The 23826-nt window shown below is 42.1% G+C and overlaps 1 protein-coding gene across 1 annotated transcript in view; it reads left to right on the plus strand.

Annotated features, from left to right (window-relative positions):
- Window positions 1-23825, plus strand: part of zdhhc17 (zinc finger DHHC-type palmitoyltransferase 17) — a 30552-nt gene extending 6727 nt beyond the window's left edge. The window contains exons 2-17 of the mRNA XM_072377994.1: window positions 3957-4060; window positions 4466-4588; window positions 5858-5935; window positions 6725-6869; window positions 7125-7189; window positions 7558-7720; window positions 8839-8964; window positions 11068-11210; window positions 12252-12352; window positions 17158-17282; window positions 17931-17993; window positions 18081-18174; window positions 19944-20027; window positions 20139-20296; window positions 20404-20498; window positions 20693-23825. Of these exons, the coding sequence (XP_072234095.1) occupies window positions 3957-4060; window positions 4466-4588; window positions 5858-5935; window positions 6725-6869; window positions 7125-7189; window positions 7558-7720; window positions 8839-8964; window positions 11068-11210; window positions 12252-12352; window positions 17158-17282; window positions 17931-17993; window positions 18081-18174; window positions 19944-20027; window positions 20139-20296; window positions 20404-20498; window positions 20693-20831 (1806 nt within the window). The 3' untranslated portion in view covers window positions 20832-23825. The remainder of the gene's footprint in view (window positions 1-3956; window positions 4061-4465; window positions 4589-5857; window positions 5936-6724; window positions 6870-7124; window positions 7190-7557; window positions 7721-8838; window positions 8965-11067; window positions 11211-12251; window positions 12353-17157; window positions 17283-17930; window positions 17994-18080; window positions 18175-19943; window positions 20028-20138; window positions 20297-20403; window positions 20499-20692) is intronic.
- The last annotated feature ends 1 nt before the right edge of the window (window position 23826 follows it).

Genomic DNA, 23826 nt, shown 5'->3' on the forward strand with positions numbered 1-23826 from the left:
CCTTCTTCATCCGTTGTGTTGCCACAAAGTAGTGCAAAATCCTTATTGATGACTTGTTATCTGTGGGATCTATGAATTTCAGAACTCAAACCCATCCTTTTCAAATCCCCCTGTAAAAGTTAAACAAACGTTGTTTTATTTATGTTACAGATGAAGTGTAAATAAGTCATAGTATTGTTGAACCCAGTAACTCATTACCAGCTCAACACGAGATGAGTCTGAAGTGCAAACACAGCATAGGGTTAATCATTTTAGCACAATTTTTCTTTGTCAGTTGGACATGGACTGTTTTATTCCAAACGAATAATGAGAAAACTGTAAATGTGTGAGGACCGACAGTTTTGTGTGGCGGTGTGGCTGCTAATCTGACAAACGGCTGTTATTGTGAAGGTGTCCTCAGGCGAAGTTGAGTTGATTTTGATAACAACTACAGATTATCATATTATCATCAAGCCTCAACATGGAAAAGTGATGCATTGAGCTGCCTTTATCCGCTACGGTTAGGTTTTACACAGCCACTGCACGCTTAGCTTGCTGCTATGAAGAGTCATGGCTACAACACGTGACGTGAGAAAACTGTGGGTACCTCAGCTCTGTAATTTCCCCAGCAACCCGTTATTTTCACAGGCATGTCCGAACGAAGCTCGAGGAGCAGAAACAGAGAAGTGACCAGTGTCTGAAAGACTGAATGCCGTCGCTTTAAGAGTTTGATGAAGCCTTTATTACAGCTTTCACATTTAACACCACACAAATAGAGTCTACCTAGATTTAGCTCAACCCTACCTGCACTTTACATTTAAAATAAGTCTCGAGGAGACAACGAGAAATGTAATGAGCTCAGCAGCTTGCATAAATAAAGATGAGGCTCGTGTGGGAGTCGGTAATGTGTGTCCTACTGAAACATCAGTCATATAATTTCATAATCAGCTTGAGAATGATGCATTTAAGAAGAACAAAATCCCTTTTGCTGGTTGACTAAATTATGTGCAGCTTCTTCATTTTGTTTTTTTACCACCATCCCTCGACTGTGGCAGAGATGAAAGCTCCGCACACCCTCCTGGCTGTGCGGGGAACCCCCGAGCTAAACTCTAAGGTGAGATGATGCAGTTCGTAGTGTTTTTGGCCCTGAGCTGTCACCTCAGGTTTCCTGACAGCTCCGTGTCAGTTTATCACCTCCTCAACCCCCTCCACCCCCACAAATGCGGCCTCATTGTTCCTCATTGTTACCCGCATGCAAGAAGCAGTTTTGAAAGAAAGAAAAAATGGAGACTGTTAAAGCGGTAGTGTCATTATAATAAGTAAAGATCAGTGTCAGTCCTTGCATCAACGTCACAGTTTTAAGTCTTTAATTCAGTTTTAAATCGCTTCAGTTAAGGGTCAGAATGATTTAAGGGAGGGTTGATGCCCTTTATTTAACCCTCGTATCTGGGACATTGAGGCTGCGGTTTCTGTGTGGCTAATTGATGTGGAGTTGCACATCTGCACGACAGATTAGATCAACAGGCCTCCATCTCCTACCTTTTTTAATTTAATCCTGCGATAACCTTTTTGTGCGAATGGTTCAGGTGCTCCAGAGGCCCTCTCTCCACTCCCCACTCCTGTTCTTAAACTTGTTTCTGAAACAGAGAGGCCTCTCCATCTTTGCTGTCTGGTTAAATTCTACAAACAGTACAAACATTGGATTGTTGCCTTATTGGATTTTCTGGAGCAACTACTTAAAGATAGCACAATTTTGACAGTTACTGCCGTGTAATGCAGTTCCATTTTCCCTTATTGTATAATCTACAGCAGGCCTCTTCAAACGGCGGCCCCCATAACTAACTTTCATGTGGCCCAGCATATCATTCTGACAGAATAAATGAATAAATATTTTAAAAAATCAGAAGATTTCAGACGTTTCTACATTGATGGAATAAATTCCTACAGTAGTACTGACTATGAATGCAACACTGGGTTACCTAGCAATATTAAACTCATAATGCAGTTATGCGTTGTGTTTTGAAGTTGGCAAAGAAGAAAAGGACATTTACAGACTCGGAAACAGTGAAAGACTGCATGCTAGTGGTCCTAGCTGAGGTGATGAATGATGACATTTGTTTTAACAATGATGTTAAAACAAGTGTGAAATCTGCCATAAAAACTTGTACCTCTGTCAGTTCTTCAAACTTTTAATTCGGTGCACTATTTTCTTTTTATGCATTTTAAGATGTGCCTAGGTCAGATATGACCAATTTATTTCTGAAGAGTGGCAAATACTGTTAATTGTGTGCACTTTGTGAGGTTTTTAGTTTGTTATTACCCTTTTATGACAAAAGTTAGAGGAAAAATGTATTGGCTCTCTGCAGCATTTTCATTATTTTATTAAGTGCATTTTTAATTTGCCTTTGTCAGATCTGACTAAATTCAAAAGAAAAAAAGATAATAAACTTTGGTTATTTTTCAAAACATAAATTAGTTTATCTATTATCTATCGATTTGTTTGAGTTTTAACTGCTCCTTACTGGTCAAAGACGATTTCTGGCCCCGTTCATTTTTTTTTGGTCTGAAAATCTGGCCCACTTGAATATGTAATTGAGTAGCCCTGATCTGCAGTGCCTTTTTCTGCGTAGAGGTATAACTCCAGCCTTAAAACTTTCTAAAATCCCTTTGGATTTGTGTGGAGCGACAAATTTGCCTCCACATACAGTGCGAGTCGGTTTGCTGTCAGGTTTTGGTCCCTGTAATGGTATTAAAACTCGCAGACACACACACATACAGGTGTTTCCTCTGTTGTCGCCTGAAATGACAGAATATGCTGTACATTTGAGGCTTGGCTTACATCTCAGTCAGATGGACAGTTCACACCAAAATAAACTGGTTCAGTGGCTCTTTTGATGAGGAGTTTTAAGCATTTGAAGCACTTTTTAGTTGAGATCTATCAGTTAATTAGCTAGCAACTGGTAGTTATCCCGATGGGAGCTGATAACTCCAGTGTATATGCTGTATAAACATACTGCTACTGGCAACGGGCAAGGCTCTAATCACCTTGTTTTAGTGGATGTACCCTGTTTGAAAATACCCACATGTATACGATGAGTTCCATGTAAAAGGCCTCTTTTCCCCATGATGCGGAATATCATGAAATTCTGGGCCACAGGCACCTCGTTGCGTTCCTCTATTTTTATGAGCTTGTACATCTTTTTTATTATTATTATTATTATTATTATTATTATACAAAATGACTAAATGATGCACCTCATTTTAAGTTGAAGGTGTTAAGCTGTTAAACTGGTGCATTTTTTTTTTTTATATTTTAGATGTGGCAAACAGAGGAAAAGGTCAAGGACCTACAGTCGGTGAATCTCTAGCCCCCCCCACCTCGGACCACAGCTTGAGATTTAATCAACCAAACTAATTGAAAACATCTGCGGAGGTTCTCTTCCATTTTTTCCCCCCACTTGTTATGTGTGCCCTTGTTGAACCTGGCGTTGCAGTGCGCAGTATTATGAGTAACAAAGTGGACGACATCAAGCCAAAACGGTCTCTTAAGGATCATTAAATAAGCAATTGTTTGTGTGGCGTCTGGAAGTTTATCCGCCAAGAGCTCAGAGCTGACCATTTTTACCGTGGTAGGGATTGCAATAAACTTACACCCGTGTCCAATTTGATGGTTTTGAATTTTCCTCGCACGCAGTTGAAATCTGAATGTGTTATTCTCTCCTTAAGTCCGCTATTTGATTTTCTGTGTGGGTGCAGAACACTGTATTGATCTTTTAGGCAACATTTTGACAAAGGAAAGCTTCCAAACCTCAACATAATTGAACATGCTCGTTAAAGTGCTCAATTATAACAAATTGCTTCATTTTAAAGCTTTTACCAGCCAACGATGGGCCAATCCGTCCGATAAGGAAGCGCATCCGTGCTAACTTGTCTTCGTCTCTGTGTCTGTTTCTCCTCTCCTCCTTTTTGCCTCTCAGGAAATCAAACCCCAGAGTCACTACAACCATGGCTACAGTGAGAATGTCAGCCGCAAGAACCACGTGGACGACTACAGCACCTGGGACATCGTCAAAGCCACACAGTGAGTGGACAGTTACTGTCTGTGTTGTTCCGACTCGCATCGTCAACATTTACTGGTTAACAAGTGGTTACCTGGAGAAAGTAGCCTGTTTCCTTTGTTTACATATTTGTTTTCCCATATTCTACACACCACAGATTTTGAATGAAGGATGAGCCACGTTGTCAGATTCATTGTATGCTGAAGGTGTCATTTTTAGGGTTGGAAATCGATGAGTCAGGGAAGAGAAGAAGCTCTTAAAGTGATTTATATAATTTTGATTTGAGATTGGAAGCATCTGCTCGGCAAGCTCAGCTTTGTCAGTTTTTGTTTATGTCTTTTGTACATTTGAGTGTTTTTGGCAGCGTGTCTTCGTTTTAAGTTGTAAACCCTGTGTTTGTTTTAAATGCTCTTTACCCTCTGCTGCAGGTACGGAATCTTCGAGCGCTGCAGGGAGTTGGTGGAGGCAGGCTTCGACGTTCGGCAGCCAGACAAAGAAAACGTAACACTCCTCCACTGGGCCGCCATCAACAATAGGATAGACTTGGTCAAGTGAGTCTGCTGCCATCCTTGTTTGCTTGACATTGTAGGTACAGTTGCTGTACCTAAAGATGTTAAAGATGTCTTTACCTGTTCTGATCGAGTTTTAAGCCAATTTTTAAGTGTTAAGTAGCATCCATGTGGAACCAAGGCTGCAGGTTTTCCCATCAGAACATTGTATTATAACAAGATGAGCAGCGACACTCACATAATCCATCAGTCGTTTTTACTGTTGTGGCTGATCAGTGTACGTAACTTGAATTTGTATCAGTTAAATATGTCAGCGGATGTTTTTCAAATTCCCTTTAATCGGTATGAATCAAACACCAAAGGGATTCACAAAAGACTTAGGGGCGATTCAGTTCCCAGAAAGAATTTTGAGTTGATATTAGGGCTGTCAAAATGAATGCGATAATTCCTCTTAACGCCACTAATTTGACATATAATAGTTTGACAAATCGGGAAGGGGTTTAGCCAAAACATGTGGATGGCTAGCTTCTCTCAAGATGACCAAAATGATCTGCCATTACTGTCAATGTGAACTGAGTTATCACCGGAGTGCGCCGAGTCTTAAATATCACCTGCTAGCAATACACACGGCTGCTGCAAAGGCAGACCTTGCTTAGTAGTTTGCAGTGGAGACACCTGGACAACTCCGCCTACGGCAAGGTTAGACACAGTTACAACGTGTGAAATTATTTTCTTTAAGTGTGAATGTTACACGTAGGAAAGAAAGTTTGCTACCATGTCGGTAAGAGTATGAAAGAATATCTATTTAAGGTGCATTTAGAACATACTAAAATGGATATTAAAACATTTCTTTTGCGATTAATCGTGAGTTAACTGGACAATCTACAGATTAATCGCGATTAACTATTTTAATCGATTGGCAGCCACAAAATGCAGTTTTGCTCCGAAACTATAGTTCAAACCACTTGGGAAAAAAAAGAAAACCTCTAAGTTTATTTCCAGTTCATTAATGTAAAATTACAACACCATTAATGGTCAACTGAGAGCCTATAACTCGCCCATCTGAGTGTGTCTGTGCTGCTCGAGCTGCCGCTGGGCTCTTTGTTTTTTTTTTCTTGGTTTGACAGATTGTTCACCAGGTTATTTGAGATGTAACTTCATTTCCTTATCAGGAGAATAGAAAGCCGTCCATCTGTTGTTGTTTAAACCAGTTGTACAACCCACAACATGAATAGATTAACAGGCAGAAGTCAGATTTACAGGTCGGCAAGAGCATTAAGTTTCACTTGATTATTGCTTATGTATTTTTAGGTACTACATATCAAAGGGAGCCATAGTTGACCAGTTAGGAGGAGACCTGAACTCTACGCCTTTGCACTGGGCCACAAGGTAACACTCGCACGTCACTAAAATAGCTTCTACCTGCTCACAAAAATAAAACAATTCACTACAATCTTCTCCTTGATTTCACCATCCTTTGTTTTGTGTTGACCATTCACTGTAAACTGTTGGGAAGGGACTGTTCACGAGATCCACCAGACACAAGAGGGGTTATTACTCTCTCCTCCTGAATTATTGATGGAGTCAGCAACAGACATCTGCCCCTTCTCTGGTACACAGACACTCGGGAGTCCCGTGTCACCCCCCCAGCTCCCCCTCCCTCCAGCTGTCGGTGACCTTTAAGAAGTCCCTAGCCACCCTCTGTCTGAGAGCAGTGCTGTTTGACCAAAGCAAATTAGCCTCACTTTTTCTTTGTGGCAGCACACAGTTCAAATCTCTCAGGCAGGGAAACGGAAGCAACACGAACCATTTTGTGTTGTTCTTATTAGTGTTTTATTGCTCTTTTGGGGAGGTTTACATGTGTTTTTGTAATGACACCACAGTCCAAAGTGTAGCATGCTACGCCATGGAGACAAAATGATGAGAGGGAGAGAGAATCGGTCTCTTAAGGTGACATCACTCCATGTCCATTAAAGCTGTTTAATAGCAGTTTGAGTCTGAGACTGGTGAGTATAGCTTTTAGCTCAGCCGATCCTGTCAACACGAAATGTTATTTTTTCACCGTAAACCTCTAAATGACTGGAGGTGTTGGCTCATTTGTTCTCGTTTGTCGATAAGACCTTTGGAGAAGTCCTGCAGCTCTTGTGAGTTATTTGGTTGCTTTTTCACCTTCCTAAGACAAGGCCATCTATCCATGGTGGTGCAGCTCATGAAATATGGCGCGGACCCGTCTTTGATCGATGGCGAGGGCTGCAGCTGCGTCCATCTTGCCGCCCAGTTTGGCCACACCTCCATCGTGGCCTACCTTATCGCCAAAGGACAGGTAGGAGAAAGCAAACACCACAGCTTATTAGTGTGGAGAAATTTTGTTTGTGTGACAGGCTGACATGGAGTTGTTCTATCCCCTGTTTTATGACCTCTTTCCTGTTTTTGTCATCAAAGTAGAGTTTGTGTTTCGACGGCATTTGTTACCGACGCTCTCCATTAGGGGGCGCCCTCTTGCTTTAGTTTCCCTCCTGTCAGCTCTGCACAGTTCCCCTGTGCCTTCAGTTGTCTCATTCTCCTTCCTCTGTGCCAGGATGTAGATATGATGGATCAGAACGGCATGACTCCTCTGATGTGGGCAGCTTACAGGACACACAGGTATGTATATCTCTACAGAAGCAGCTCATGTGCAAGTGTACATGCACCCAACAGGAAATATAAAGTTGCGTAATGAACTATCTGGATCTATATAGATGGATGTACAAACACAATCTAGTTTAGTTAGGACGAACGTTTTTTCTAGAAGACATCTTCTATTTCTACAGTCATATTATACTAAGTCATAAGGGGAATTGTGGTATTACAAGCAAAAAGTATAGAGGAATGTGGAGAACTCGGAGTGACGGTCAAGAACACTGCAAAAAATTGTTTTCTGTCACTTTCAATAGAAAGACAGAGCCGTTTATCTGAAGAGATTGACTCTAGTTTGACTCGTCCTTACTTGACTCCCTCCTCTTGTGTGACAGCGTGGATCCCACCCGGCTGCTCCTCACGTTTAACGTCTCTGTCAACCTCGGCGACAAATACCACAAGAACACGGCGCTGCACTGGGCCGTGCTGGCCGGCAACACCACCGTCATCAGCCTGCTGCTGGACGCCAACGCTAACGTCGATGCACAGAACATCAAGGTAAAGCCTTTTTCTCTGGATGAACCCACATTTCATTGTTACATTTTGGTAATTTTAAAATTGCTGGGAACACATTAGTCCCTGTCGCTGTCAGGAAGGCAGCTCTCTCAAGGCTTCATTAGAACATTGAGTATTCCCAAGAACGGCTGGTATAATTGGGCTAACAGGGCTCAGCCCTTCCAACATTATTCAATAAAAATGAGAATATAATTTATCAATAATTCAATAAAAACTTTAAACAAATTGTTTTTTAATTTTTGATCAGAGGCGGAGCAAAATCTGAACTGAAACCCATGAAATCGGTGAAAACGGGCTAATTATCTACAGCCCAAGCGAAGCAACTCCGTTACACTCGACTTTTCTTCAACATTTGAGTGACAGGTTGCAAGTACCGCCCCCTCCATTTGCGGCTTATTTGGGCTAAATCTGTGCAGCCCAAAACCAGCAGATTTGGGCCAATCACAGACGACTCTACTTGATTGCGTGTGCAGGGCGAAACTTTGACAATGGCAGACATCGGCGTTAACGAAGTGGATTATTTACTTGCGAATCCGTTTTCTTCAATGTCCTTAGGAGAAAAAAAAGTAGGGGCACATCATTCAAAGGATGTCCAAATTACACAGAAAGAAAAGCGCCAAAATCGTAGCTTTTGTGTAACTTGGTTTGAGAGAAAGGCCTGGCTAACGGCCTCTTGAAGCTTCTCTTCAGATAAGGTAGACCACCCCCATTCTCTTAACGTCCATTGTTTTTCTGGAATTACTATTTTAGTTTTGTGCAATAGGCTATAGTTTAAACCAATTTTTTAGCACAAGTCTGAGTTGACCTTTTTTTAAAACCTTTTATGGTGTGAAAGTATTTGTATTTACAGAGAGATAGGTAGATGGTATATTTTCCATCAGTGCATTCTTCTAAATAGTGTTTTGGTGGTTTGTTGAAAAGGCCCGTGCTGTTGTGATAGTTTAAACTTACATTCTAACAGGACACCTTTTATGTTGAAATACAACTACTTGGCTTTTATAATACATTAGCCCACCCATTCAATGTCACCACAAGCCGTCACTGAGTATTCCGCTTCCGGTGCTAGTGTAAAGTTTCCGAAATATTCAAACGTTTCCCAGGGTGAAACACCGCTGGACCTCGCCAAGCAAAGGAAGAACGTCTGGATGATTAATCACTTACAGGAAGCACGGCAGGCCAAAGGCTACGACAGCCCATCCTACCTGAAAAGACTGAAGATGGACAAGGTACGAACATGTAGACCCTTAATTTATTGCCAAAAAGCAGGTATCGTACGAGTTCATTAAAAGTACAAATGTGATCCATTCAGCAGAGACTGTGATTCATAATTCCCATCAGTATGATCCGGTTTAACTGTTTAAACTTTGCTGAAATAACACCTTTGTCAGTCACATACGTGCTCAGACCAGCCTTCAGATCTCTCCGCGCTGCTGCATTGACGTAGCATATCGGGGGTAGTCATTACCTTTCAGTCTAGTCAGTTTGCTGCTTCCAGTCAGTCTGACAGAGAGGAGGGTTTAGTAATGATCTCCTGCTTCAACAAGACAACTGCCGGAAACCAGAAGAAAGCAAAGAGCTTACTTAAAGCCAAAACACCCCCACATCTTCTCTCATAATGTTTCTGCTTATTTTAGCTTTTTAGAATTCAGCATTTTTTTAGGAATATGTTGCCTCAGATACTTGTTTCAATTCTGCTTCATTGTTTTGTCTTCTTTCCACTTTTCTGCCGTGATGTTATTAGATAATGAAGGTAAATTGAGTTATGAGAGAAAATAGATACCAAAACACCCATCCTCTGCTTAGAAATTATGTTTGATGTTGTGTTGCAGCTTTTCTAGATGTGACAAGTAGATTATAGACTTTGACCTGCATTACTTTGAGATTTGTCCACATTTGAACTTGTGGAAAACATCATAACCTTACATTGTAACCTTGCTGGGTTCAGACTGCACAGTATTTGTGTCATGTGATATAATATCAGGGCTACTGTGTCGGATTTAGTCATTGTAAAGTAGTACGGTTTTGCAGAACAAGACGGACGACACGTTCTCGTAGATTGGTTTAATCCGATCTGTGTAACGTTATTGGGACTCAGTTGCCATGGACAGACTCCTGGAAACAATGAAAATGAACAAAGCTGCTTTTTTGTTGTTCGGTGAAGCTTAAAAATAGAAGGAATAGAAGTTCGAAGCAGTCGAGGAGTTCTGTCCCTTCACTTTTTCACAGTAATGCATGAAAAAGCATCCTGTGCTTGTAATGGTCAGCATCACAAAGACACTTGGAAGTGTGTCAAAGAGAAAACTTTATTATCCGTGTTATAAGGCATCCAAGATGTAAATATATAGAATAAAACAATTTTCATGCCTAATGCCCATTTTCTGAAATGTCGCCCTTTTTTTGAGAATCGGGCTATTTACTGGCAGATATCAGGCGGTCTGAATCACTTATTACATAGCCAAATAAGTTAAATACTCATGGTTCTAAAGAGGTGATACATGGATGGTATGAACAAATTACTTTGCTATTTATACCTAGACGCTAAGGCTGAGTGATGTGGCTGAAAAATTCCACCTTTCTATTCAAACAGATTGGTGGGGCTCATTTACCATTGTAATATTGATGTAATATTGATTTGCCAACTCATTTACTGTATTTTTATTACAACAGAATTTTTGATAATAGCAGACAGCTCACTGAGTTAGAAATACCGGCACAAACTGAAGCCTTTACGAACTTCATTTTCACCAGAAGTGTCTTATTTTACTAATGCAATGTCGTCATCAAAAAGAAAAGAACTAAAAAAAAAAAAAAAAACTTTGACAGCGGTTTTAAAATTTTGATTTTATTTGTATGTACAATGACTCGGATATTGTTCGTTTTTGCGCAATTCACAGTCTGCTGCTCTTCCTGGTAGACGAGTAAAGAGAAAGACAGCTCAGCTTGTTGCTGACAAACGCAGAGGGAAAGGTGAAGGTAGAGCTGCGAGTGAAAACACACTAAACTCAAACTTAAAGGTGTAAATCTTAATCATTGCTGTTTATTGTGCATCTTCAAATTTTTAGTTACAAATTTATATCTGGGCTATCTCTGATTCTGAGCAAATTCAGAATGCATTTGACTTAAAACTGAATCAGAACTTGTTATGTGGAACACTCGCTGCTGTTCTGCTAAACTTCCCGCCCACCCTGTGCCTTCTTTGTGAATTCATTGTTAGCAGCAGCTCCCGTCAGTTCCTCTTCTCTTTCACCATTGCTTATTTGTTTTCATTTATTTCTGCCCTCGTTTGATATACACAAGCCTTTCTCCACCCCCCCACCCTTCCTCCCCAGGAGTTCAGGCAGAAAGTGATGCTGGGAACTCCTTTTGTGGTCATCTGGCTAGTTGGCTTCATCGCTGACCTGGACATCGACTCCTGGCTGATCAAGGGCGTCATGTACGCCGGCGTCTGGGTCGCCGTTCAGTTCCTCTCCAAGTATGTCTCTGCTGTCAAAACACAGTTTACACACACTTTTTTTTTTAACCATGCCCCGATAGATTCATCCAAAAATGTATCGATAAAATTCAGTTTTACAGATAAAAGCAATTTTTAAAAATGTATTTTCTCTTTAACTTTCACCCCCACGTGTATGCAAGAGGCATCTTAAATGTACCGAAGTGTCTATTGTCATAATAGCATCCAATCTGGCATGTTGGATTCAATCTGATCTAAAAAATCTAAATGGGGACATTGTTTAAATCTTTTTTCTTTTCTTTTTTTAACATGTATATTTTCTGGCCTTGAGCTGCAGTTAAATGAATTAAACCCAGAAGGGGGAATTTTTTTTCTTATTTTTATTGGGGGGTTTTTAGGAAAATTAAAAAAATTATTTAGATAATTAAATGAGTTTGGGAAGGAAACAAACCAACTCAAAAATCAAATTAGCAAATTTGAGATTTTATTTGGAGGCCGGCCCTCTTCTTTGTGTGTGTGTGATATCGAGCATTCCACAGCATGGAGTGACAATCACTCTTTATTCCTCGGTCTCCTCCACACACACACACATTGTCCGCTGGCTGCTTAAACCCCATCACCCCTGCCATCTGGTCCTGCAGGTAGAGTTTGTTGTGCCTCTCAGCACCGTTACCTCTGCAACTGCAATAACACTCATTACCCACTGTGTTTGCTTCGTATTTACTGACATTCTTGGAATGCCTTCTTGCTTGGAAAAAACCCCCAAAACAATCGTGAATAAGAGTGCTGACGAGTCCGGCTGCGGTGTGTCATCAGGTAGCGATTTGGTTTGTTTTTGCTGCTGTCTGGCTGCAGGATTCAGATCAAAGCCTCTGGCTGCATCTGCCCATATGTTGCACCGGTGGCCCGACATGTGCAATCACAAATGCTACAATGTATTTAACACATAAGTTGCAAATCAAATTGTGGCAGGAGTTGTAGTGAGGAGTTGACCATTTTAAAACTGTCTCTGACTTTCATCCCCTATCTCCTTTCTCTCTCTCTCTCTCTCTCTTTCTGCAGGGCTTTTTTCGACCACTCCATGCACAGCGCTCTCCCATTGGGAATCTACCTGGCAACCAAGCTATGGATGTACATCACCTGGTTCTACTGGTTCTGGAATGATATCCTTTTCATTACATTGAGAATTCCCATTAAAAGCAAGACCGTGACAGCATGTGAGCAGTAACTAAACAGAGCTCCATCTGTGTCTACACAGCATGGGATCACACACTCTCTGGAGTTTTAGGTTTGTGGGATACGGCCCACGTGTTCGACCCACTGAATCCACACCAACACACATGCCCAAATTTGCTGTACGACAACAGTTTGATTTAGCCCAACAGGATAGAAATCGACTGAATTACTATGGTTTGATCATAATGACACAGGGAGGATAATCGCTCTCTAAAAGGCGGCATTCTAAAATTCGCAATATAAAAGGTTGTGGATTTGTGTGTGTGAAAGCTACAGTTGATAAGATGGAGAAGAGAGCAGACTTGGCTTGAAAATTTGAACCAACACAAGCTTGACGTCACACACCCTCTCTCTCTGGGGCACTCGTGCCCTGCCTCCAAGCCCCTCCCCCCTGCCGCGGCAGCACTGCTGCGGTGACAGTTATATGCTGTTGTTGGCAGCGGCGGTACGGGCAGTTTCTCCTTTGCTGGTGGCTGTTGCTCCGCCATAGCTTTCACTAGCCTCCTGCCACAGCTCACAGAGCTGTTCTGACAGTGCTGCAGTCGGCAGCATGAGCGGAGTGAGGGAGGGGCGGGTCGCAGCGTGTGTGTGAGGAGAGATTGACAGATGTCAGACACTCCGTCAGACGCTGCTCTGGCTCTGATCGGTTGTTTTGTCTCTGTCGCTGTACATTCTTGAAAATCGCAGTATGTGGGACCAATGGAGCTGTTTTAGGAAATATCACAAGAAGTTACTTTTATTCAAGTTACCAAATGAAGTTTTAAGACACGGCGCCACAAGGCAATTAAAAGGTGTATAGATAAGGCATTATTTTTAGTCAAACGGTAGTATTCTGTATGAATTTACATAAAAGTGTCTGACTTATTAACCTTGAGAACAATATGAAAAGCTCACAGATTAAATAATTTGTTATAGCTGAACAGAAGCTGCAAACAAACTGTTGCAGATTAAATTATTTCTAGAAGTAAGACTGTACAAAAGCCTAAATTCAATTTTATGGTGCCTTTCTGCCAGACTTTCGCAAGTCCTCGCTCAGAGACATTGTCATGCAGAGCAGTATGGTTACATTATGTAGTATTTCTCTCTTTTTCAGCTCTTATTTACATATTTTTCAGCTCTTACTTGCATTTTGTCGAGGGAGCGCACGTGATGTAGTCAGACATCTATCTGACTATTGGTTTACGACCACTGAGCAACAAACTCCGTCTCTGCCGACTGTTTGACCACCTGGAAAACAAAAAAGAAAGCGATAAAATGTTTAAAGTTCTTCATATTTAGTTTCTTCTTATTGATATTTTGACAAACAGCTAACTAACACTCATTACCTATCATTGGAATCATTTAAAAAAAAAAAACAGGATGAAACTCCGACTGTGTCGTATAAAAACCCGATTTTGGATTTCTTATTCTCAGGAGTTTGACTGGTCTGGATTATGGGGAGGAACACAAGAAAGTCCGTGTTTGTACATTGGGATGACCTGTCATTCTGATTTTGTGAAACATCGCATTTAGCCAAGGTCTAAAAACACACCCCTACACACTTGATCTCGTAAGACAACTACTTCGCTAAAAAGACGGAGACGTTTAACGGAGACATTGAACCAGGGTTGGGGGTTGACATTGAGTAAAAGCTGCTTCTTTTCAGATTGGAACACACTGTTTTTCCAAATACTTTGTTGAGAGTTATGAGCTGATTGTAGAACTGTTGTATTGATTTAGTCAGACGTACCCCGACCAGCAATTAACTACATACAAGACAACATACAGTTCTACATGCATAACCACATGCATAACCACAGCGTTTAAATTTCTTGTAATGCTCAAGATCTTAGTGAAGCCATTAATCTAACTGTACTGCGTTCCTATGCAGCTCTTTCCAACCCATCAGAGTGACAGATGGACTCCTCTGGTCACCTACCGTAGTCATATTTGCCCACAGATGCCTCTTTTGATTTGGTAAAAAAAAAAGAATGTATCAAATCCTGTTAGATGTCTGTCACATTCTCACTAAGATGGCCTGGGTGGTGACACTTTCAGTAGGGGAAAGATGGGGATTTTAACAAATAGGGGGTCCCAGGGTCTCGCTGTGAGTCGGCATGCATCTAAATGTTTTTGGATCCTGTTACTGGGTTTTAAGAAGGTGAACAGGGAATTTGGTGCGTAGTCAACAGAGCAACTCTAGGGAAATCCCGTTTGTTTTTGGTTTTCTTCTAGCTCAGGAGGAGGGAGGATTGCCTTTCTGTTTGGATGCAGATAATTTCAGGAGGTGAGCGCGGCGCTCTCATTTGTGCGAAGCACTTAATTTTCTGCCTCGTTGCTCCGGTGATGTGAAGGCAGCGCCCAGTGCCTTTGATTTGAGCATAATGGAAAGGAAAACGCTGCTCTAAAGATATTTTCTGACGGCTGAAAGTACTGCTGATGGTTGTGGCTTGTTTTTCATAGATGTATAATGTGTCTGCATCACATTAAGATTAAACAGATGGCAGTTTATCACAGTGACAGATGCTCTTGAACCAACAAGTTGGCACATTCGCATTCATCTTTAAAGGTGTGGTGACATTACATCCTGATAATTGTACAGATTGCGAATTCCTTTTGACTACAGATGAATATTTTCATGTTCTTTCAGGCCTCCATTTGGCCCTTCGACTATGAATGTTGACATTAAGCTTATTTATCCGCCATCAACTTCTTTTCAGCGATGGTGTTTTTATGGTGATGCCTTCAGAGGTGAAGGGCATGCTGAGTCATGCAGTGTGCTTCGGTTCCCTGTTCTCCTGCGGAGCTGTAGACCTTTCAGAAGTAAACTCTTCCACAGCTCAGCGGTTGCAGTTTGTTTATAATCAGATATATTTAGGCAAATAAAGTGATACATGTATCCAAAAGCACAGGAGGCTTTTTGTTCTTGTTTTAACTCGGGAGTTAATGATGAATTTAACGTTAGCAACGCAGCAGCTGCAACCAGTTATCCAACAAGCATGACTTTGCCTATTTTTTACACAAGAAAAGATGTGATGGCCCCCACAGTGAGGGGCGACTGAGTTTGTTAGTTTGAGTCGAGGATGAAGTGCTCTGCCTTGCTGACTCAGAACACATTGATGGCGCTGTGTCATACGACTCGTGTCAAGTGGCGCCACCAGCACCAATAGGAGGCATTAGGCAGCCCCGCTTCTGGCTATAGAGGTGTCAGATTTTCTGCTGAGCATTTTGTCTGAGAAAACACGTTTCTGAAACATTTTTCCTGTGCTGGTTCGGATGAAGGGTCAAAATAGAGGAAAGGCTGAAAGAGGGGTAAACCATTTCTTCCCTTGATCATCACGGGGGAAGTGTGAGATCACTGGTAGATAAAAGGGACAAACTTGGACCCCTGATAAGGACACAGCAGGAATATAAGGAAGGCGATGTTTACTTTCTTGTTTTGGAGACTCGGCTGCAGGAACAACTCTTAACAACTCTCTATTCAGCTTTAGAACCACACAGGTAGACGGCGACTGCAGACAGAGAGGTAACAGCGAAAAAAGGAGGGATTATTTTGTTATCTATCTGTAACACTAGCACGCACCCATTCACTGTTGCAGACACTGCTGGGAAATATTGATTTACAGACCTTAAATATTCAAGAGGTGACATTTAAGCTTTGCAGTGTTTGTCAGGTGTGAACATCTGGATGTCGCCCCACAAGATCGCCACACATTAAGTGTTGCGTTTCCCACAGTCCTCTGAGTGTCACTCGTGTGGTTTCAGCTGACTCATGTAAGGCGGGCTGCGCTGCTTATCAGTTCCAGTCCTCGGTGGAGCAGTCCACAGCTGTCACAGCTTTTCTCTCTGTGCTTATACGCAGGAAGCCCACGGCTTATTTGTTATTTCACCTTGTAATAAAAGGAGCGTCTGCCTGCTATGATGAAATACCCTCACACACATATTTACACAAGGGCCCTTTGGGTGCGGGGATTAACCCAGTAGTGTTGTTTTTTTATTAACTTTTTTAGGTTTTTTAGTAGGTTTATGATGAGTGGTTTTAAGATGAGGTTTGATGACCGTAAGTGGGTGGATTTTGATGATGGCAAGTAGCTTTAGAGTGAAATTCTGACTCAGTGTGACGTCAGAGTTGTAAAAGTACAGGATTTTGTAGGGTTTTGTAGCTACTCGTTCCAAACGGTCACATGACCAAACGTTTGGCTTGTTAATCACAGTTTATTGCTGGCCACTTTGGGGGAAGTAAATTCTTGCTTCGGTCACTCCTTGGTTTTCATCAGGAGAATATCTGTAGATGGAAACAGCAGCATAATGGACATATTTTAGCAAGTTTTGAATATTTTTTGAGTTTTTGAGGTTATTTGAATTCAGGTTTATCTTTGTCACATGTACGTCTGAGATTTCTTTCAGGAGCTTTTTTCCTGGTTGCTTTCACAACCATGTTTTATTTAATTATTTTCTGCAGCTGATGTTAGGGACTGTTATTTTTATGGTTAAGTTTATATATATATTTATTAATCCTTTACATTGTTTCCTCTGACAGCTCTCTCGTTAGGGTCCACGTTTCCTGTAAAGCAGTCAGCTGCAGCAGCTTGTTTAGCTCTGCAAACCCTGTCTATTAACTGCAGACTCATTTTGGTGATTTTTTTTTTTAATGCTTGCTCGCGTCATTAGTGTCTGGCACAGTCAGCCACAGCAGATCACTTGCCAGAAACTTCTTTGGTTTTGTCAGCCGTCTTCCTTGACCTCTCTGCACATCTCCCGTTCGCCACGGTCCATGTTCCCTTCCTGATTAACAGCCTGGCTTTGTTCTACAACTTCGGCAAATCCTGGAAGTCCGATCCAGGAATCATTAAAGCATCAGAGGAGCAGAAGAAAAAGGTAACACTTTCCCTCAACCTGTATCTCATTGGCTTACTTCATTAGGGATGAATGTAGACTTCACTTCTCACACAAACTCTTTTTCTTTTAGAACTATTGTATTGAGGTGTCTTATTTAACATTTCTGAGTCCTCCACCCTCTCTGTCTCTCATTATATCACCAATGAAAGACAAGAGGGGCTCCCCCTACCAGGCCCCTATTCTTCATTGTGTGATTAATGAAAGTAAAATATTGTCAGCCACAGATCAAAGACTACAGAACCCTCCCCTCTCCAGAGAGTCCTCTTCCACCTGTCGTTGTCCTGTGATGTTGTCTTGGCTGAAGAGCTTTCGGTCTCCGGAGATGTAGCGTTTAAAAAAAACAAAACTGTATTATTATGTTTGTACAGATTAGACAAAAGGCCTTGAAGCTGAGATGGGAATTCAAATCCAGGCCATAAATGAACAGAACTATGACTTCATAGGAGCGTTTGTCCCAGTCCACAGTGAATGAGCAGAGCTCAGTGGAATCATTCAGCTGAAAGTTCAATTCCAGCCTCAGCTACTCCACTGTCAGTCTGTCCTTTGTTGCAGTGTCAAATTAACGACTGTACAATGAACGTTTCGGTTTGCAACCTCTGTGTCTGTTTCTGTTCCCCCCTTCGTCAGACAATTGTGGAGCTGGCCGAGACGGGCAGCCTGGACCTGAGCATATTCTGCAGCACCTGCTTGGTAAACCCTTTTATTTCCAAACAGTCTTTTTAATTCACACCGCAAAGAAACGCAAAGCAGATCCTCCAAGACTGTCTTTCCTCACAGATACGGAAGCCCATCAGGTCCAAACACTGTGCCGTGTGCAACCGCTGCATCGCCAAGTTTGACCACCACTGTCCATGGGTGGGGAACTGCGTGGGTAGGTCAACACTGCACATCTGCATGGGCGATAAACCACTAATGATTTTATTCTTATAAATGAGTTGCATTTAGAGCTGAAACGCAGTGATATTTAAAGTTGGAGCATAAGAAAACCTTAAATATATAGATTTATTTAGTTCATGAAAGCAAACATCCTGGAAAATGCAGACTGGTCAAGTAAAGAGCATAAATGACAACAGAAACCCGACACAGTGGAGAATGGCTTAAGGACGGTAAGCAGGAAATGGACGAGAAAACAAAGCAAATGTGAGGATTGTTGTCTGTGAAGCAGACTGGAGACAGTGGGGGAAGGAAGGAGCACGGGGGGAATTTGTAACACTGCCCTTTTAAAGCCATGTGGTCAGGAAGAAGCTTTAAAAGTGAGGAAACTGTCTGAACAAACAGCGGGCCCCTCAGCCTGCAGGGACAGCTGCGTTTTCCGGGAAAATCTGCTCAAAACTTCTGGAAAACGTCGCTTATTTGGATTTTTGAGGTGCGGGACACCTTTTTTAGACTAAACAGCCATAGAAGGGGTCGTTTTGTAGCATGTATGTGTGTAACAGTCCTAGATCCTTACCACGTTCACAAATAGCTGTCATGATGTTTATTGAAATGTGCAGACTGGTCCTAAATTCAACCACAGGACACTTAAAAGTAACTGAGACTCTCCTGCCTTCAGTTACCCACTCTTCATCTCTGCCGATCGGTAATCTTCACACTTTTGCATGACTTTGTATATTTAATAGCAACTCCACTGCGCATTGCAAGCGCTTTTAGCCACATTAGTAGTTTGACTCTCTGGATAATAGCTTCATCTGTGTGTCCATCTGCCTTCTACTACTTCTACTTCTACTACTACTTCTAACACAGTGCTCAGTTGTGTCAGCATATTTGAATGTGTGAAAACGAGGACAAGTGCAGCTTCGGTAGCAGATTCTATTCCGTGACTGGGAAAATAGAAGCCAGCTCTGTTTAATATGTGTAATCACTAACCAGCTGCCATCTGACACATGACTGTGGTTCGGTCGCCTGCGTCCGCGTTTGGTTAACGATTAGATTAACCTCTTTTAGGACTCAAACGGAGCATCTCCATTGGGCAAAAGGAGGGACAAAGGGGTGTACTTGCAGAGATCCTATGTGCAGACAAGTTTATGCGATTTGTACTCGTACTTTTTTTTCACACTTTCAAATTACAAGGTACAGAACACGTCAGTTACAATACCTAAGTCTTTATCTAAGCTCGATAACATCGCATCAACATCATGGACAAAACAATTAAAGCATGCATATATATGTGTGTGTTTATATGCATTTTAAAAAGTGACATATTCTGCCTTTTTTTTCACATTTTGACACAATATCCTGATGAGAAACGTCTGTGACGGAATCCCACGTCAGCCATGTCTTTGCAGCTCTGTTCATGGCGGCTGGTTTTAGCTTCAAGCTTCCATGAAAACGTCACAACTGTATGAAACTCACACAGCAAAAAGCCCGAGAGCTCAAACTGGCACAAACCGGTTAAAAAGACGCTTAGTTTGAAATGCTGTTCGACAGTTCGTGTTCTGGTTTCTCAGTTGAAGTTTACGGAACTGGTGCTGGGTACATTAGCTTAGATAAGACTGTATTTCGTGCTACTTACTAAATGTAAAAAGGCGAAGTGAGCACAAGCTGATTATCAGTGTGCTGATGTGTACATTATTGACTTAATAAAATTACCATATAACCAAGCATTTTTTGACAACAAGGCCGTCTGTTTCTCATCTGCAGGAAGTGGGAATCACCGATACTTCATGGGCTACCTGTTCTTCCTGCTCTGCATGATCTGCTGGATGATGTACGGCTGCATCTCCTGTAAGCGGAACAACCCCCCCTCCCGTTTCCTCCCAATTTTGCATCACTTCTGTTATTCCTCTGCTTCTCCTACTTGATTTTTTTTTCTTTTTTTCTTTTTTTGCCCTCCAGATTGGAAGATCCACTGTGCCACCAGTTATGCCAAGGATGGTTTCTGGCTCTATCTGACCCAGATCGCCTCCTGCTCGCCATGGATGTTCTGGATGTTCCTCAACAGCGTCTTCCACTTCATGTGGGTCGCCGTGCTCATCATGTGTCAGCTCTACCAGGTGCGGCACGCAGACACACACACACACACACACACACACACACACACAGAATTCTCAGAATTCCTCTGAAATGTCGCTTGACATGTTTTTCACTGATTGATCTGTAGATCGCTGCTCTGGGAATCACCACCAATGAGAGGATGAACGCTCGCCGATACAAGCACTTTAAAGTCACGGCCACATCCATCGAGAGCCCCTTCAAGTAAGTTATCTTCAGTCCTTCTGCTGTAGTAACAATGTCTGAGCTGCTTCGGCCAAAAATCAGAAGAAAAAAAACACCCGCAGTGTTCGGCGCTTTTTGCACTCTGTTGCTTTAAAAAATGACATTGACTTCCAGGTAGATGCAGAGAACTGTTTAAAGAGTTGACACTCCTCTTCTTTTTTTTCCCGTCCCAGCCACGGCTGCATCAGAAACCTCATCGATTTCTTCGAGATCCGCTGCTGCGGCCTCATCCGGCCCGTGGCGGTGGACTGGACCACACAGTACACAATAGAATACGACCAGTCGTCCGGCTCAGGCTACCAGCTGGTGTAGAGACGGAGGAGGAGGAGGATGAAGAGGAAGCAGGGGGTTGGTGGAGAGCGGCTGGATGGGGAATATGAAAGGTTTTGGATGGATTGCCCTCCCCTACATTCCCCTTGGGCGTCCATATCTGAGCGATGCTGTTCTCTGGAGTGCTTGCTTTTTTTTTCTTTTTTTTTCTGGATTCTTTACCTTATTTTTCTTTCTTTTTTTTTTTTCTTTTTTTTTTTTGGACCATCTCTCCCTCATCAATCGAAAGACGGGGGTGGGGGGACAAAAAAAAAAGAAAAGTCATCCAGGACAAGCATGCAGTTACGGGGCTACACCTTCACCCTCACCACCACCTTTACTACTATTACTACTATTATTCTCCAACTTCTGACTTCATCAGTGTACGGCCGCCCTCCACCTCGTCTCCTCTCCCGGGCCTTTTGGACGGTGAGTCGCTGCCAGATGAACGGAGAGGAGAGAGGCCGACGGATGAGAATGACTTAAGTAACGGCTCCACTGTTTGTTGTGGAGACCTGAAGCTGCAACCGGAGCAGCGGCACGAGGGAGGCGTCGTCGCTCCTTTCCCTCCCCACTTTCTATCTCGTTTATGGTGTCCCTGTCGATGTGCCCTGTACGTATTCGATGTTCTCAATCGGTTCAGGAACTTTGATCTTTCTGTGATGATAAACTATGACGGCCAGGGAGGCTAAAGCAAGGTTTTATAAAAACAATAGAAAGGAGAAAAAAAAAAAACAGAATCCCACATGAAATTTGATAGGAATGATAGGAATAAGGGAATGTCTTTTCGAGGTCTTGATTTTGCACCGTGATGAGTTTTTTGCGTGGAGCTAATGAGGATTCGCCAACGTTACTGAACTTATCAGAGGAAAGTGTTGGGTTACAGTTGGAGCTGCTGGAGGAGTCCCACAGCTCACCTGCTTTGGGGGGTGAGGGGTAAGCTGCATCCACTGTAGTTTTTTTTCTTCTTTTTTTCCGTCTTTCTTTTCGTGCAAAGTAATAACCTTAAACCAGTTGTCGTGCAGTATTAACGCAGGGTGAAAGCGCTCGATTTGGGGACTCCTTCAGCAGCGACGGCTCTTAACGTGACCGAAAATATCCTACAGACAATGTGATACAGGTATATTTATTTTAAAGCTATTTATAGATGAAGTAACTATGTGCTAGCACCATCATTTTTACATTTCATGTCATTTTAGCCGAGTAGGTTTTTACGAGGACAAAAATATTAGAAAAAGGAGAGAAAAAAAAGTAGCTGTTTTTATCGTGGAAGTCCAAGAATATTACCTATAAAATCTATAGACCGGTACAGTGAGTGTATTTATTAACAGCAGAGTTGGAACATGAGAAGAAGAGAATGCCACAGAAGAGTTTACAAGGACGCTCCATTCCATGTATGTTTCTCTCTCAAAAAGCTGTAAAGTCTTATTTGTTTTGTGCGTCTGCCTACAACGTTGCACTGATTATGTTTTGGGTTTTTTTTTTCCTGAGTTTTTATGATGATATCATTTTTTTTTTTTTTTTTTTGGCCATTACTGAACACAAGGCCCAGCAGCTGCGCTTCACTGCAACGCTTCCATTGTTCAGAGAGCAAAGGGAAGGGGCTCCCGTCGCTCTCTGTGTGGGACTCCTTGCGTCACGCAGCAGCAGCAGGATGGACTGAGATGTAAAGAATGTGTATTTGTACATAAACTATTTTTTTCCCCCCCTTGTTGTTTGTTTGTGTTGGTCAGCGTTAGTCGAAGGCGCTCCTGGAATTTATCTTTTTTTTTTCCCGAAGCTCTTGAGGTTGTTCCAACCAATCAGAAAGGAGAAACCCGAGCGACTAGCCTCTCAAGTTGTATGACTGTAGCTTTTAGTGACATCCAACACTGCTGTCTATAAGCGTTTTAAACCTCCCTGAAGTACCAGAGATTTCCTCCCGCCAAGAAACTCCACTGCATGTACGATGCTTGGGACGGCTGGGCTTTCGCTGTCCCCCATCCGACCCCGTAGTGGTCACCATGGTGACAGCCCGGCAAAGCCACGTGTCTGTATATAGTGAATGTCAAGTATTTGCAAGTACTTTTCTTCATTATGTTCATCTGTTTGTTTTGGTTTTTTTTCTTCTTTATTTTTTTTGTAGTTTCTTTCAAATCCGGCGTGTTTTAGTGGAAGTTGTCTTTCAGATTTCCAGTTGGGCCCTCCCATGCAAGTGTGTAATATATTTGAATGTTTTGTTTTGTTTCCATGCTTGTGGATTTCTTTTGTTTTGTTTTTTAAAGTTTTTTTCCTGTCATACATGGCTGGGTTTGTTATACCACTGGATGTACAAATTGTAAAGCAAAGACACTACAGAACTAAGGCGGACGCCAAAATTTTTTCTCGTTTTTTGTTTTTCGTTTTCTAAAAGCGGAAATGTGATCATGCAATAGTTTTAAGGACAGAAGGGGCGGGCGGGGGTATATTATACAAAGGCCTTCGCAGCGTTTGGGCCTCATGTTTGCATCATCAGAAGGGGAACGGTTATGTCATCACTCCACATTTCAAACCGCCATCATACTAACCACTGATGTCACTGCTGCCCGACCAAGAGGACACACAGCAGCTGTTTTTTTGTGTGACTCATGACTTGGCTGTATGTTTCATATCGGTTCCTAGCCACTCGTGTTCAAATTACGCCTTTGAAGTGAGCATTGTTAAATGTCGGCTGGTCTTTTTGTTCATTAGGGCAGAGTTCACCACTTCAGGCTCACCCGGGACTTGAATTCAAAACCATTTCAGTCCGCACTAGTTCTTCCAGCAGCCTAAAGAGTCTCTATTCTGTCTCCCCTCTCACCCTCACCATGTGGGATCATAGAAGAAGAAAAAAAATTTAAAAAAAAAAACAAAGCACATTATCATCTCCAGTGCCTCTCTGCCCACCTTCAGACACCACTGTAACTCCGCTTCAGATGTAAACATATGGGCATGGTTCAGTTTTAATGGCTTTAATAATAAAATACAGTCAAATGTGAAC

This window comes from Leuresthes tenuis, unplaced genomic scaffold (genome assembly GCF_036924035.1).
Source record: "Leuresthes tenuis unplaced genomic scaffold, fLeuTen1.0.hap1 SCAF_23, whole genome shotgun sequence".
Taxonomy (NCBI): Eukaryota; Metazoa; Chordata; class Actinopteri; order Atheriniformes; family Atherinopsidae; genus Leuresthes; species Leuresthes tenuis.